Source organism: Chiloscyllium plagiosum, chromosome 7 (genome assembly GCF_004010195.1).
Source record: "Chiloscyllium plagiosum isolate BGI_BamShark_2017 chromosome 7, ASM401019v2, whole genome shotgun sequence".
NCBI lineage: Eukaryota > Metazoa > Chordata > Chondrichthyes > Orectolobiformes > Hemiscylliidae > Chiloscyllium > Chiloscyllium plagiosum.
This window is the reverse complement of record NC_057716.1, coordinates 61,520,574-61,537,491: the sequence shown is the minus strand read 5'-3', so window position 1 is coordinate 61,537,491 and position 16,918 is coordinate 61,520,574. Positions and strand designations below refer to the sequence as shown.

General features: G+C 36.1%; 1 protein-coding gene across 1 annotated transcript in view; it reads right to left on the bottom strand.

The window, feature by feature from the left end:
- Positions 1-3,966: 3,966 nt before the first annotated feature.
- LOC122551636 (grancalcin-like) overlaps positions 3,967-16,918 on the bottom strand; it is a 38,010-nt gene continuing 25,058 nt past the window's right edge. Inside the window, exons 3-8 of the mRNA XM_043693874.1 lie at positions 14,772-14,841; positions 13,926-13,969; positions 10,967-11,114; positions 7,040-7,153; positions 4,999-5,057; positions 3,967-4,534 (exon numbers count right to left, since the gene is read on the bottom strand). Coding sequence (XP_043549809.1) covers positions 4,508-4,534; positions 4,999-5,057; positions 7,040-7,153; positions 10,967-11,114; positions 13,926-13,969; positions 14,772-14,841 — 462 coding nt within the window. The 3' untranslated portion in view covers positions 3,967-4,507. The remainder of the gene's footprint in view (positions 4,535-4,998; positions 5,058-7,039; positions 7,154-10,966; positions 11,115-13,925; positions 13,970-14,771; positions 14,842-16,918) is intronic.

The window sequence follows — 16,918 nt, the reverse complement described above, 5'->3', positions numbered from 1 at the left end:
TAAATTTTCTTGGCAAATTTGAGAATAATCTTCAAATCACAGAACTTCGTTAGCAATTTTAAGAGCTATTTCTCTCTTTTAATTTACTCAGCCATACGTCACCGAAAGTAAACAAACTGCCTCACTTACATTTTATTTAAAGATCTAGGACACTAACTGCAAGTGTTTAAATCTATTGGGAATTTTTTGTACCCCCAAGTCAATTCAAATAGGTCTAAAAAGGTTCAAATCATGAACCCGAGCCCCCAAACTGTTACGACACAGGATAAACCCCTCTGCTAATTCACAGAAAAGGTTTATCCTGTGCAGTAATCTGTGAAAATTCGAGAAGTCAAGTAGTAAAACTTAATTTTATTTTTTAATATATAACAGAATAATCAACCATTTACAATTCTTTCCTCTAAACTACCTTTTACATTCTTCTTCCACTAGTCTGATAAAACCACTGATTAAGATTTACGAAACAAAGCTTCACATCTCAAAACCAGGCAGCTTTCAGTTTTCTCTGTATTCCTGTCTTTTCTTTTTCTTGGGGATTCTGCTTCACACGTTACTGATCAAAAGGTTTCTTTGAGAGAGTTTTTTTTTCAGGCAGTCTTTATATGGTGGTGGCTTGACAGTTCTCCTCTCAACTGAGAGATTTTCCCTGGCCGTATACCCCCAAAGCATCGGATTGTGTCATTGGCTCTTAAGTTTGTCAATATACTAAATTCAAACTAAATTGGAGTTTGTTTTTTTTTCGGTGGATAATTTAAACTAATGGGCTTAAATAGAATCTGTTCTGTTGTTTCCAGGCAATCAGCTACCCTAGCTACTTCAGTAGTGGAGCACATGTTACACTATCTTTTTTCAGAACACTTGGCGCTGTCAGGTATTTTGCTAGCTTTTAACTCTAAAAAAAAAAGGTACAGTACACCCATATCTGCATAACAATATGTATTGAGATTTTTATTTTATTCCTAATCCCATATCTTTTTCAATCCTTATTCTGAGTTCTGTACATGTTTCTTGATTTATAATTTTATGATTTAGACATATGATTTGATGAAAAGCCTCACTACTTCTGTGGTGTTCACAGATATTAGAGATTCTCTGTGGAGGGTATCATACTGGATCAGAGCAAGTTTTTGTTGTGTTGGAAACATAGATAACATAAATAGTAAATACTCAATAATATGCAAATTCTTAGCAATTGACAATGTCCTTGTAACCTCTCCCTGAGTGCTTTTGAAATAAGACAAAATAAATCTATTGTTACTGGAAGTTTCCTACTCAACTGAAATGCATTGAAGTTATATTTTTCATGCTATGTATGGCTCATCTGTAGTCAATAATTGCACGTTACAAAAGTTGTTTTCAGGATTACATCCATATTGCTTAAAAGCAAATGCTGAAATACTGAATTTCTGAATTATCTATTTAGGATACTTAAGAATATTGACCAAATATGTTCAATGATATGACAGTCACTTTTGAAGAGCCTGGATTACAAAAACCTTTATTTATAATTACACCTTTTTGTGCTCTACTATTTAATGTATTTGTTTTCTTGGTACAGAGCTTTACTTTGAATGGAAACCTAGACTGTATTCAGGTTCAGTTTCCTTGCAATTAAAAGATAACCTTATGAAGAACTCAATTGGGAAACTGCATTAAAAATAATATCCTGGAAGATGGTTCATCAAAAACCCACATAAGGTTCTCTGTGATATAAACACTGACCTGGAGGGTACAACGGAAATTTTAAATCAGCTACTGTCAGGGATTCAAGAATTCCTTGAGTTGCTGCTCAGAGTAATTTCTCATCGTCATAAACTCCACTTGATACAAGATCCATAAGCCAACTGCCTTCAGTACATGCACATGGCTGATGACATTAGTCACCAGAGAATTGACCTTTTAACCTGTAAAATGCAAGCCATAAATTTGTCCATGGTCAAAATGAATTGAAATCCCTCCTTCAGATTGGTTTAAATGCAGTTTTAGTCAGGCATCTTCCTTTCGTTTGCTATGCAAACGACCTGTCAATTCCTATTGCAAAGTCTTCTAAAAACACAGGCTACAACTGAAGTAAGCTGATCCAATAAATCAAAGTTGTCTGAATCAACATTTCCCCAAAAACCACAATTGAAAACTTTACTTCTCATCTACAAGACATTGAAGAGATTTAGTTGAAGTAGTAAAATGGAAGCCAGTAGGCTTTCAGCTGTTGCAGAACACAATTATACCACCATTTTTGGCGAACCTTGAAAAATTCCTACTACCTTGGATTGTGTGATATGAAGTTTGTTAGAATTGTGTTTTTGCCAGGTTTCTCCCTTTCTCATCAACATGTCAGCTGTGGTTCACTCTTGCTTGGATCAGAAGGTTTCATTTAAATCCCACTGCGAAGACTTGCACACAAATCCAGGCTGATTTTCCTAAGGGAGTGCTATCATGTGCTGTCATTTGAATGTGATGTTAAACATAAACCACGTCTTCTTCCTCTGATGGATGCAAAATATTTTATCAAAAAGGTGCAGGTGAGATACCACAGTGACGTGATTAATACTCATCTCTCAAATCAACACCACTAAAGAAAAGTATCTAGTCATATGCCTGTTTCTGGAAGCTGGCTATGCACAAATTGACTGCCAAGTATCCTACACTACAGCAGCAACTACAGTTCAAAAAAAATGCACAATTTCCATGAAGCACGAAAATGGGTTGACTAGTAATTAGATTCAATCAACACAATCAGTTTTTGCCAGGGCACAAATCATTTAAAGTCCAATTAACAGTTACACTGAGCAGGGTTCAATGAATTATAGTCCTGTACCAAAAGACAGTTGCTATTGCCTCAATTACGATAAAATAATTCAGCACAGACTAAAAATCAAAACTGTCTACATTTAGTTATACAGTCCTATTCCCAAATGAGTTTCAGTAGTATTTCAAAGTGCTGTTAAAGAAGTGATTTTAAATGAAGGGAAGCCATCCTTGTCTAAAAGAAGTTCGAGCCAAAGTGATCAAAAAGGACATCATCTGGAAAGTTTGAATGTACAATTACCAACACAGTAAATTTAATGTTAATAGCTAACATAAGCCCTTCCTGAAGAAGGGCTTATGCCCGAAACGTCAATTCTCCTGTTCCCTGGATGCTGCCTGACCTGCTGCGCTTTTCCAGCAACACATTTTCAGTTAACATAAGCAACCTGAAGCAGCCAAAAATTTATGAAGATTTTAAAAACTTGATCCCAGAAAAAAAGATAGTTTGGTAGCTTAAAAAAAAATCTGTAGCCAAGACAGTAAACCCTACTAGCTGGAATTCCCCAATCTTTTTAATCCCAGCAACCATGAAAGCTCAATGTGAAAGGTGGAGAGACTCCAACATTTAACCACACTATACTTGGTGGAAACAACCATTAAGAACATTTCAGCAAAACAATATCTTAAAAATTTACTTCTTGTATAATTAAGGAATATTTTAAGGAGAGAGGAAATTGAACTAAGCAAAGTTTGGAATAAGGTCCTGCATTTATGCAATAATGAAGAAAATTATCCAATTGATCCAAATATGAAGGAAGGAATCCCAAAACACAAGATGTCCTGGATGCATAGACCTTCCTTCTCAGTTGGATGATTAGTCACATTGACACTGATCATAAACATACAAGAGGATTCAGTATGCAGAGTTCAATGTTAATTTGCATGGATGAAAATGGAACACATTACAAACTGAAACTGCAGCCTTCTTGGATGGAAGATATTCCCTCTAAAAGTCTGTGGATGACAGGAGTAGAGTGTAGTCATACAACTTAAAATAACAAGTGCATGCGGGCCTGTAAGTCTTTAAATTAAAATAAAATGGAGAGAAGGTAGGCAAGGATTTTTTCTGGAATGTCACTAGACAAATATTGCGCCCAACATAATCAGATAAGGCAGTAATTTCTCATTTCTCACAAAGACACCTTATCTAAAAAAAAATTTGTCACTAGTTTTATTTTATTCCATTGACAATTGTATATCCAGCATTAAACAGAAAGTAAAAGATTTTTATTACATGGTGAGAAAAGCAGTATGAAAACGTGAAAAAAATATAATCTTTTAAAAAATTGCAAATGGAAATGCTATTCAAATGCAAAGTGATGTTTGGTTCACAAAAATGTGATTATTTATATTAACCTTGTTACATCATACATTACAATAGGCTAAAAACCTAAACATTTGTCTTAAACTACACAAAGTTCCAAGAGGCACAATTGCAGCAAAGCCATTTACCTGTAAATTAATATTTTGCAAGCTATGAAAGAAAAAAAAATTTGGCAAGTGATAGCATAACAAATTGTGTACACATCATAAAATCGAATTTCCTTTTTTATTTTACACAATAAAAAAAGAAAATATACAAAACCACTAGACATGTATGCAATTTGAGCAGGTTCAATTTATCCTCAATGCAATATAAATCACTGGTTTCAATCAGTCATCAGCGGCCAGTCTTTGCATAATGGATGCAATGTTGCACTCAAATGGACATGGTGCATTGGATAAACTTGAAAAGTGAAACAGAATGAAAAGGTTAATATACATTGCAATTTCTAAACATGATAAACACCAACAAAATTAAAATGAACAAACTTAAGTCAAATCCATCTATATCCAGCCAAAACTTTCATGGATTGAGAATCAAACAAATGTAACCACTCTTTTGGATAAGTGTCACATTTCATATTTATAGCAGTTTTATTAAATAACTCGACAAATGCAAGAAACTGTTAACCGGTTATTTATTATGACTATAATATTTAACTAAATAAAATGTTCTTAAAACTCTTAAAAATGAAATCTAATAAAGACTCCATACATATCAATGATATCTAATATCACGACCGAAACTAAATTAAAAACAATTTCTACCATTGTGTCCATCAGGGTCAATGATTGACGCAGTTGCCACTGCAGACAGTCAGAGCAAATAATTTCAAAGCTAACAAATCATGCATTTTAGGAACTTACATCATCATAAGCAAAGTTCACATATCCCTGCTGCAGACTGTCTCTTCGTCTGAAAGCATCTGCAACAAAAAAAAATCAAAGTTGTGCGCAATGAGTTCAAGTCACCAGTCCAAAAATGATAATAAATGAAAAATATCCACAGTACCCAGTCTTTTTTCTGGTTTAACAAAGGAAAAAAATATACATCATAGTTTTGAGTTGCGGTATAGGAAGGAATTAGGAAGCTATTTATCACAAGGGGAACTGAACATAAGTGTGAACGTTATGCCTGAGGTACACAGTTAAAAATCACACAACACTGGATTATAGTCCAACAGGTTAATTTGGAAGTACAAGCTTTTGGAGCGCTACTCGTTTGTCAGATAGCTACCTAATTTTGAACTTTGCCCAGCCCAGGCTAACACCAGCATCTCCACACCACGAGCTACACAGGACCTTGGTGAAACTTTATTTGGAGTACTGTGCAGTGTTGGCCAACTCTCTCAAGGATGGATGTTAATGCACTGGAAGAAGTTTAGAGAAGGGGAGTGAAAGCGAGAGGTCTTCTGAGGACTGGGCTAGCTAGGCCAATATCCACTGGAATTTACAAGAGGAAGAGATGACGACTGAAACTATGAAAAGATCCTGAGGAGGGTTGACAGGCAGACAAGTGAGGGTGCTTCCTCAAATTGGAGACTGTAGAACTGACAGTCAACAGTTTAAAAATTAAACATTACCCATTTAAAACAGAAAACACAATTCTTTTCCTCTCAAAATCAAATGACTTAGTGCTCTCATGTTAAGAATGCTGTGAAAGCAAAATGTTTGGAATGTTTGAGGAGGTAGCAGCTAGATTCTTGTTAAACAAGACAGTGAAGGGTCACCGGAGTTGGCAGGAATGTATATACAAGACCAGCCAGGAGTTTGATGGGCACTCTTCACATTCCTTGTTGAGTACAATTCTAACAGTATTCAAAAAGCGTATCATCAAGGAAAAAGCAACACCTCATCTACTCCCTTCATCACCAACGTAGTCATAGCCTGTACCATCTGCAAGACATATTGCAGCAACTCACCAAAGCTCTTCTGACTGCATCTTCCAAATCTACGATCCCCACCCTCTAGAGGAAAAACAAAGGAAGCAGCTGCATGGGAACACCAACACCTCCAAGTATCCCTCTAAGCCGAACACCAAACTGACTTGCAATTATATCATCGGTCCTTCAATATGGCTGGGTTAAAATCCTGGCACTCCTTTTTTTTAAAACTACACTGTGACTGCCCCTATACACCAAATGATGCAGAGGTTCAAGAAGGCAGCTCACCAACCATCTTCTCCAGTGCAATAAATGCTGGTGAAGCCAGCAAACCCAAATGCCCCTGAATGATTAAAAAATATATGTTAAGTCACTTGGAATGCTCAGCCTCAGAATTGCTGTTGTAACCACATATTTTTAGAGCTGCTCCTATTCAGTTTGTAGTCAACACTGACATAGGCACCAACTCCTCCAGGCCAACACAGATGGACAATAAATATTGTTGTGTCTCACATCCCATAAAGAAATTTTTTAAAAAACATCTATGGGTCAGACCCAGGGAGCATCTGTTATAACAGGTCAGATCGCAATCTTAAAATTCTTGGGGAACAGTTATATGAACGAACAAGATTATTGGCTACAGGATAGAAAAAGGAAAGGTTTAATGAAATCAGAGACATTGAAAAGAATGGAGTTCAGTTACTTTTATGATTAAAGGTACGACTTTGATTATGGCTGTTAAGGACACAGTGCAATGAAGTGTGGAGTATCTTACAAACTGAAATAGGTGTAGCCCAGTCATTCAAGATTTTGATTAAAATCTCGAAAAAAAGTCAACCTCAAGTTAACAAATTAACATATCATATGTCATCTAGGCAAATTAAATATTAACTTCTTCCACCTCAAAGAAATTTAAGCAGTTACTCAAACAATATCAATATGTAACTCAGAACTAAATTCTTCAGAATACAGTACAAAATTGTCCTCCAATAAAACTGAGTAAGATATTCGAGGATAATGCATACCTGTAACTGCCCTTAATTTTACACAGCAGGCAACATAGTCATCAAAGTAGGTCTTGCCATCTTTACAGTAACGTTTTATAATACCATTTATAGCTTGAGCACTCAGTCGGTACCCTGAAACATACAAAATAATATTCTGAAACAAATGACTGCCATAGCTCATTTAGAATATTTTATAAAATATTATAAGCAAGATAGAAGGCAGAAAAATGTACTGAACCTAAGTTAAATCCTTAAACAAGTATTATTTCAAGGCTCAAATGGGTCACAGATTCGTTTGAGATTTTGGCTTTGAACCATACTAGATAGCAGGTATTGCAAAAACCAACCTTACCCAAAACGCCAATTAAAAATAAATTAGTTATTACACGACACTGTTCTTCCTTGCACAAAATGTAGTTTGCACGCAAAATGTTCTCCTTGGCACATGCTCATAATACTCTTGCTCCTGGCAAGACAACTCAGACATAGCTTTTCATGAATTAATAATTGACTGCAATGGATTCATGTCTATCCAGGAACTTTTTATCAAAAAAAAATAAAGTTAATTTTTATACTCAATATGGCACTACCTAAAATTTTGAGAAAACGTGGAGGCCAGTGAAAAGCTGTTTCAGTAAAATATAGAAGATGGAAATGTAATTGCAGGAATTGGACAGAGTTACAAAATGCGAGAGAAAATAAATTAGGAAGTGCAAACAAGTGATCTAATAATTTCAAGGATCCATAAACTTTCAAATTGTTTCAGTTGTTCAGGATTAATAAATGTATAATTAGTCCTATTAACAGTTTTAACAGAGCAACACTGACAACTCAAGTATCCTGAAAAAAAACTGGTCAGGAACTGATCGTTAATTTTTTCTTATGTTTTAGGTTTTCATGATCAAACTTACATTACTAATACTGTATGATATAGGATCTTGATCAGCCAAAAATAATATTTTTGGAAAACTTTCAGCTTTAAATGTTGAAAACTGATGCACTCTCAATAAGGAGTTGCAAACTGGATAATCCCAAGTGATACAACACAACAGGCACTGCCACTAGCTCCAAAGCAGCAGCATAATATGAATATTTGTATAATTTGCAAATACAACCATTCAAAATTTTCTCAACAAATGCATTTCCCAGAGATAAGCCATGTGATACAGCTATACATTTTTCTAAACATCAGTATCAGAAATAGAACATAACAGATTTTGAGAAAGATCTAAAACTTAAGCTGTGCCAAATAAGCCACTGTAGACTCTCTTGTAACGTGGAGGTGAGCTAAAGAAAAATTCAGAATATGTTACTCAAGAATAACGTGAAACTTGAGAAACAATGCTCCAAAGTTTACAGTATTATTTAAAATGATTATTTTAAAATTACAGACAAAAACCTGATATCGCTTAAGCGGAACAATTTAATTAACTTTACACTCAACTCTGCACTCTTACAACGTGACTTGAGTGGTTATTCTACTTAGCCAGTAATAACTTTGAAGTTCAATACAAACTTTTGGTGGAAGTCTGCCAGAAATCAAATTTTAATATTAATAGTTGATCACCAATGGTGGGACAGATGTTAAGTCAGAAAATGTGGTCTCTCCCTTATCATTTCGCTGTCTGTGTTATGGTTTCTGGATATCCTTTCCATCTCACTATTTCTTTTCTGCATTTACTTTTTTAGGTTTTCTCCCCCCACTTTCCATCCCCTCCAGTTTCTGGTGTCATTTCCACCTTCCATTTATGTGAAAAAATAATAGCAGGTGCTATGGTGGTGGAATGGTGTGGTGGGAAAGGGAGCATCAGAAGATTCCAAGCTCCATTTTTCTGATGGGCGCTGTGGAAAAAATAATGCTTGAAATCTTCTGCAGCTCCCTTCCTATACTCTGCCCCCATTATTCACAGTTTCCACTACAATCTCTTCTCTGTCTAACTACTTGCTTTATTGCTGAAACTTTCCTTTTAAACTATATGCTCAAATCCTGTATTTCTTCCTCATCCTATGTTGTTGTATTTAACCCTCCATTTTAGACACCCCTTCTCTTTCTCCAAAGGAGGTAGGTGGCAAGTGGTTCCTTGATGGTCCTCCAAGTTTCCTCCAAACACTATGGGCGCACGGTGGCACAGTGGTTAGCACTGCTGCCTCACAGCGCCAGAGACCCGGGTTCAATTCCCGCCTCAGGCGACTGACTGTGTGGAGTTTGCACGTTCTCCCCGTGTCTGCGTGGGTTTCCTCCGGGTGCTCCGGTTTCCTCCCACAGTCCAAAGATGTGCAGGGTCAGGTGAATTGGCCATACTAAATTGCCCGTAGTGTTAGATAAGGGGTAAACGTAGGGGTATGGGTGGGTTTCGCTTCGGCGGGTCGGTGTGGACTTGTTGGGCCGAAGGGCCTGTTTCCACACTGTAATCTAATCTAATCTAATCTAATCTAATCTATTTTTAAATTAAAATTTTATTAAGGATCAAATTATTAGATATTTTAACTTATATTTCCTATGTTTACAGGACAAGAAATAAATGATTTCAGTGAGTAATCAATATAGTCAGACATTTTCCTCTTGCACATCACTTGAACAAAGCTTTTGAAATTTGCTCTCTATCTTTTCTTCAAATAATATCCAGTCAGGTACCAGAGAATTACTATGGTTAAAGATATATGCTCAGCATTTCAATCTCAAAATATACCAATGCATCCTGGGAAAGCGGACACATCACTCAAGGAGTTTATCTAACAGTCAGATTTGGAGATACGGAGGACTTCAATTTAGTAATTGCTAATACATCATCATACTTCATTAATTTTTGATTTTCAGAAATGTACTTTTTGCTTAAACTTTAAGAAATTATTATTCAAAGATTGGCAGTTAACATTAAAAAATTATTTGTGGGAAGGAATAATACAGAAACATGGGATTTTGTAGAGGTTTTCAACAATGAACTTATTATCTATTGGGATTAACAAATACAGTATTCCAGATGAAAAGCAACATTGTGTGCACCACTTTTCCACAAATTTTTGTAAAACTTTTTAACTGGAGGATGTGACAACTTTTTTTTTGTAATCACAGAGATGCTTTCTTCTCAGCTGAGTTTTGACACTCCATAAACAACCAGCGAAAATCAATTAGATTGCTATGATAAAGCACTTACATGATATAGCATCTTCAAAGACACTTTTCCAGTATATGCTCAACAGCTTTCACAACCTAGAGATGGTTGAATTGCATTATTGAGTGGTAACACTCCTTGAAGATTTAAGTCTAAGTTATATTGTACAGCTTTCTTAAAAGTGCCAGCCTGTATTTATTTTTAATATAAACCGATCTATTTGATTTAATGTTTAAACGACTTCAGAGTTTGTGGTGTCTAGGATTAAAATTTCAAACAAATAATTATTTAAATTTTTTAAACATTAAATTCCTGTCTTCCAAAATTGAAGACTGAAATACTCTAGACCAATATTTTCTATTCTACAAGCACAACTGGAGATCACCCTGCATAATCAATAATTGCTTCTGGTCCTGACAATCAAAACAAGTCATGCTTACCTATACTTTAGTTAGGATGTTCTCAAATTAGAGCTTTAATTCTAAATATACTTTGTGCAACGGTTTGCAGATTAAGTAAATTCAACTTTGCCAATTCCCACAATCCCTTTTCTTCAAATTTCTACTAAAGAGCATTTAAGATTTATAAACATACTTCAAAAACTTTACTGGTTTAGAAAAAAACTATCCTTAAAATAAACTGACTTTACAGTCTGTTTTAGCATAAATTCTTGTTACCACCGTAACAACTAGTTATTCTAGAATTACATGGCGATGTAAAGTTACAAATGCAAGCAGGAAGTTATAGGAAATTCCATCCAGTACCTTCATAGTATAGCAGCTTCATAAAACTTCCAGCACCTTAAAAGCAAAGTACAAGTTTCACTACTTACCCATCGATGTAATAGCCTGACCAAGCTCAAGTGGTTCTACTGTCCCACTTCTATCCTGATCATACATCATGAAGTTCTGTTTCCATCCATTCAGTGCTGCCCATAGCTCTTTAAATTCATTAAAGCCCATCTTTCCAGTCATATCTCTCTGAAATACTCCAGTCAAGGGTTATATTTGTTACTGATAGAAGTGAAGCATCTACTGTATGCAGACTAAGTTCTAACCAGAATTAAAAACATTTCACCAAAAACTGCATTAAAAATGTTTTTTTAAAGAAGACATGACTCAATGAGGCTTAGGGAGACTGGCATCTAAAGGCCACAACCATTTTTCTCTGTGCTACTAAAAACTTCAGTGGATAGTTTTCCTAATTTCCAATGGCTTCAATATTGATTAATGACTCATTCAATTAATAGTTGTATCCCATCAAAATTGACACACCCCTCAGCTCTGGAAGGCGAGCTCTGTTGCTCCTGTTTGGACAAAGGCCGTAATGAGGTTTGGCGTCAAGTTATCCTGGCAAATGTCAAGTTTAGCATTGGTGAGCAATTGCCATTTGATAACACTGTCAACACCTTCCATCATCTTGCCAATGATTGACATGAGATTAATATGGCAGCAATGAACCAGACTGGGTTTACCTTGCTTTCCGAGAACATATATGAATTTCCTTCACTTGAGGACAAGTAAAACTGACAGATTTGTCCAACAATTAGATTTGTCATCACCCTAGCTTTACAATTCTAGATTTTTGTTTTAAAAAGTACTTAAATTTCAATAGCTGCAATGATAAGCTTTGATCTCATGACCAGAGTGCATTTGGCTGGATCTCTGGATTCCTAGTTCAGTGACACTCCTGGAGCAACCTGGCCAAGATCACCTAATCTGGAGCAAGTCCTCCGTATAACAGGAGGCGTGCTCTATGTGGCCACAGTTTTGGCTTCTCCAGTGTGTTCAGTCATTTCTTGATACAACATTGAGTAAATTGAATTACTGAAGACTGACATCTACAATGTTGGGATCCTCAGAAGGAAGCGAAGAGGAATCATCCACTCAGCATTTCTGGTTAAGAGTAGTAGCAAATGCTTCTAAGCATCTTTTGCATGGATGTACTGAGCTCTGCTATCATGGAGGATAAGGGTGCTCTTGGAGCCATCTCCTCCAGTTAGTCATTTAAATGTTCAGCACAGCTCATGCCCATATGGGATGGGACTGCAGATCTTTGTTGGTTATGGGATTGTTCAACTCTAACTTTAGAATGCTGTTTAGCATGTGTGCAGTCCTTGGTTGTAACCACCAGGAAGGGTCATATTTTGGTATGATTGGTACGGTTCCTGACAGGCTGTCCCTCACTTCATCATTGGACTCCCTGGCATGATGACTGCAATGGTACAGTTAGGAAAATACTAAACTAAAACGATACAAATTTTGGTAGAAAACAATTCTGCTGTTGCCAGTGCCCACAGTGCAGCATAGATATGCCTAGTTTAGAGCCACTAGATCTGTTCTAAATCCATCCCCTTTTGCATAGTGGTAGTGCCACACAATCTAGAAAAGGGTATCCAGGTATTATAATCGAACGTCAGCTCACATGGGCAGTACTATTCCTATCAATAGCATGATGGTAGTTACATTCTTTGGGACTCGGTTAGTAGTGGTACTGCTCAGCTACTCTCGAGTGATGGACATTTAAGTACATACGTATCTGCACCTTTGGTAGTCCTTCTACTAAACAGTGTTCAACATGGAGGACCACTGATTCATCACGTGAAGGAGGGCAGTACTTGGTAATGAAGGAGTTTCCCCTCTCCTATGCATGGCTTGACCTCATCCATGCATGAAGTCCTGGGTAAAAATGCTAATCTCTATTTCTTACTATATACAGCATTGCCACCACTTTTGCTAGGTCAGTCTTAGTGTTACAGGACGCATCCAGGAATAGTGATAGTATAATCTGGGACATTGGTAAAGGGAGAGGATTCTGTAGGAATGAATGTTTCATATTGTTGTTTGATTAGTTTGTGGGAAAGCCCTCCCAACTTCAGCACAAGTCCACAGGTGTTAGCTAGGAGGTCATTGTAGGGTTAAATGGACTGAATAAGTTTTTTTTTTAAAATACCACAAATTTTATGCTTATGACAACGTCTGGAGTATAGCTGGATTCTAAAAGAAGTTCATTTTTTGATGATAATCCAGTAATTTCAAAAGTCACTGTTACTGATAAACATTGATAAATATATATTTATTAAATTCCCAGTTGCCATGGTGAAATTTGAATTATTATTTAGTCCAGGCCTTTGGATTACCAACACAGTAACTTAGACACAAGTTACAGGGCTATATAAAAAAAACTATTGAGATACATTGTGGGAGAAACTTAGCTTCAAAAGGAATTGCAATGGAGAAGAAATAGACCTTAATAAATGTACTCAATGAAAAGTAGCAAATGTAGCTGGAATGTGCATCTTGTCTAACAGAATCTGCATTCGCAGAAACAGTTGACATTTCAAGTGATGACCTTCTCTAATGAAAGGTCACAGACCTCAAGCACTTGTTGCTGTCTTCACAGATGGGGCCTGACTCAAGTTGAGAAATTTCAGTTGTATTTCATATTTTCAGCATCTAGGTGTTTTGTTTTTTTACATTATACTGTTTCATAAGTGAAATCTTCTAAGTTTTAAATACAGTGGAACCTCGATTATCCAAATGACATGGGCGGGCAGTATTTTGTTTGATTAATCGAATTCTGGATAATCAAATAGCAGACAACATAGTTTGGCCGAGCACTAGGATTTTGCAATCTTACCAATCCAATATTCGGATAATAGAATACTGAATAATCGAGGTTCCTCTGTACCACAAAAACCAACACATAAGATTTTGGATTATACATCTGCACAAGTCGCTGTTGAGAAATATTCCTATGCTGCATCATCACATCAACAGTTATTAGGATACATCCAGCATGGCGATCATGATTCTGCAGGTCTCCAAACTAAAAGCTGAACACAAGACATAATTATTAGGCGTGTGAAGTGAATACTGTGCAGTAAAAGCAAAAATGCATGCATTTCACAAGTAAAACTTGGCTAGGATTGCATTTCTCTTAGTTATTAATAACAGGACACAGCCCAAGTACATAAAATTATAAAATCTAATTAAAACTGTTTTTAACTGCAAGACAATTTAATATTCTTAGATGAACAAGGAACTTCCTTCCAACCACATTAAAAATGAACTGGTTATACAGATAGTAGTTTACAAAACTTTAGGGCATCCAAATCAAAATGCTGGAAAAAGAAAACCGGCACTAGAGCAGCATTTAGTCAAGAACTTTCAATAGGACCAATAGGGGAAATAGCAGCCAGTTTGTTTCTACAATTATATTGCTAAAGACAAATAAAGTGACTAAAATGCTGAACATTGATTTTAATTCTCATACAAACTGGTACGCAAACTTTATATCAAATTATAACTAATTATTCTTGCCCACTTTTCCCTATTGTCATAGGTTATCCTAGCCTACCTTTTCTATAATACAAGGGGGAATTTGACCTTATATGGAATTTAAATTTGGAAATACAAGGCAACTTTTTAAAACAAAGATTGTGATTGGATGGGATTGGAAATAAGTAGATAGGATTTAGCCAGTGATTTGTGAAACAGGTGAACATGGTGAAACAGGAAATACTGCCAAATGAGTTTTTGAAAACAGCCAGAACAGCACGTTCAAACAAATACATTTATGCTGTTATAATCATGTATTTAATGTTTTTTTTTGAGAAATCACAAAGAACTGCTTACGTTTGTAGGTACCATGTATCCCAGACTGTGTTAAACATCGCTGCAGTTCCTCAGCGTCCACTTCTCCATCCTGTAAAAAGAGCTTAAAAATTAATTGATATAATAGCAGACAGGAGTTTGTATTGTACGCAGTTTCTAACCACTTTACATTTATCAAAACATTTGACATAAAACATTTACAACTTAAAATGTTGTTCCAACTACTCTAAAATGTGCAGTCAGCAGGTATTATTGTGTTTCAATTAAGATTGAACATATTAAAAGGTTAAGTTACATTGTTCGTTACGTAGCAAAATTTTGAAATATGGATATTCATGAAAGTTCTGGATTGGCAGGTTCAACATCTAAAAAAAATGATTCAACTAAATAAAATGTTCAAAAAACATAAACCAGCTTTGAAAAGTATATGTACATGGATGAATTATCAATTACCACATTTGGAATAATTTTGTCTTTTAAAGAAAATCTACTTGCACTGTTCTGTATTCATCAAGGAATAGAAAATAATCAAAATGCAATACAAAGTAGATAGAATTAAAGCCAATTACACATTTTGCAATACCAGGTTTCTAGAACAAAAATGCATACACAAGCAATTCATAAATATATTGTTCAAGATAGTTTTCCAACAGGTTCAAACAGCTCATGACTGATGTACCATTTTACACATTTGCTCTGTTGCATTTGCCACCTTGAACACTATTCCTACTGTGGGATACTTTGTTGTAGTCTCAGTTCTCTTAAGAATCACAGTCAGCATCTGTGTTTACTCCCAAGCATTCTTAGATTTAGATTGAGTGTTCTTTGGCATAGAAAGAGTCCCTTTAGTCCAACTTGTCCATGTTGACCAGATATTCTATATTAATCTAGTCCCAGCATTTGTCCCATTAACCCTCCAAACCCTTTCTATTCATATACCAATCCAGATGCCTTTTAAATGTTGTAATTGTATCTGCCACCACCATTTCCCCTGGTAGCTCATTCCATACATACAACACCTTTGGTGTCAAAAAGTTGTCCGAAATCCTTTTACACCCTCCTCTCTCACCTTAAACCTATGCCCTCTAGTTTTGGACTCCTCGAACCTGGGGAAAGGACCTTGGTTATTCATCCTATCCACGCCACTCATGATTTTATAAATTTCTGTAGAGGCCACCCCTCAGCCTCCGACATTCCACAGATAATAGCCCCAGATAATAATTCCACAGATTCAGCCACTCCCTGTAGCTCAAATTCTCCAACTCCTTTCAAAAGTTTAAGAACATCTTTCCTATAGCAGGGAGACCAGAATTGAATACAGTATTCCAATTTGGACTAACCAATGTCCTGTATAGCTGCAACATAACACCCCAATTCCTACAGTGAATGCACTGACCAATAAAGGCAAGTATATCAAATGTCTTCTTTACTATCCTGTCTACTTATGACTCCACCTTCAGGAACTATGAACCTGCGTGTCAATGTCTTTGTTTGGCAACACTTCCCAGGACGTCACCACTAAGCAGATAAGTCCTGCCCTGTTTTGCATTACCAAAACACAATATCTCACATTTGTCTAACTGATATTCTACCTACCACTCCTTAGCCCATCTGATCAAGGTCCACTGTATTCTGAGGTAACCTTCTTTCCTGTCCACTACACCTCCAATTCTGGTGTCGTCTGCCAACTTACTAACCACTCCTCCTATTTTCACATCCAAATCATTTATGTAAATGACAAAAGACAGTGGATCCAGCACTGATGTTTCTGGCAGGCAAGTGACTGACCATGAAAGGAAGAAACCAGTGTAAAATCTAGGAAGCAGAAACCAGTGTAAAATCTCCACCCTGAAGGGTCACATATCATATTCAAAGTCCAAACATGTTGCACTAATCCCAATTTAAATGGAATGTAGCAAACTAAAGTTGTTATACTTTATTTTTAAAACAAAAGGTTAGATTTCAGGTGTATTAACAGTTTGTGATTACTGCTGAAAGTTGCTTTAGAGAGTCTCCATTAGAGAGAGCAAAGAACTTCTAAATTTATAGACAAGACTATCACATTCTTTTCACTTAAGTACAATTTACTGCTTTAAATTTTTGCTGCATTTTCCACTTGTAACGTGAACTTTAAACGCCAGAGGCTGTCCAAGTGAAAAGATTCTACA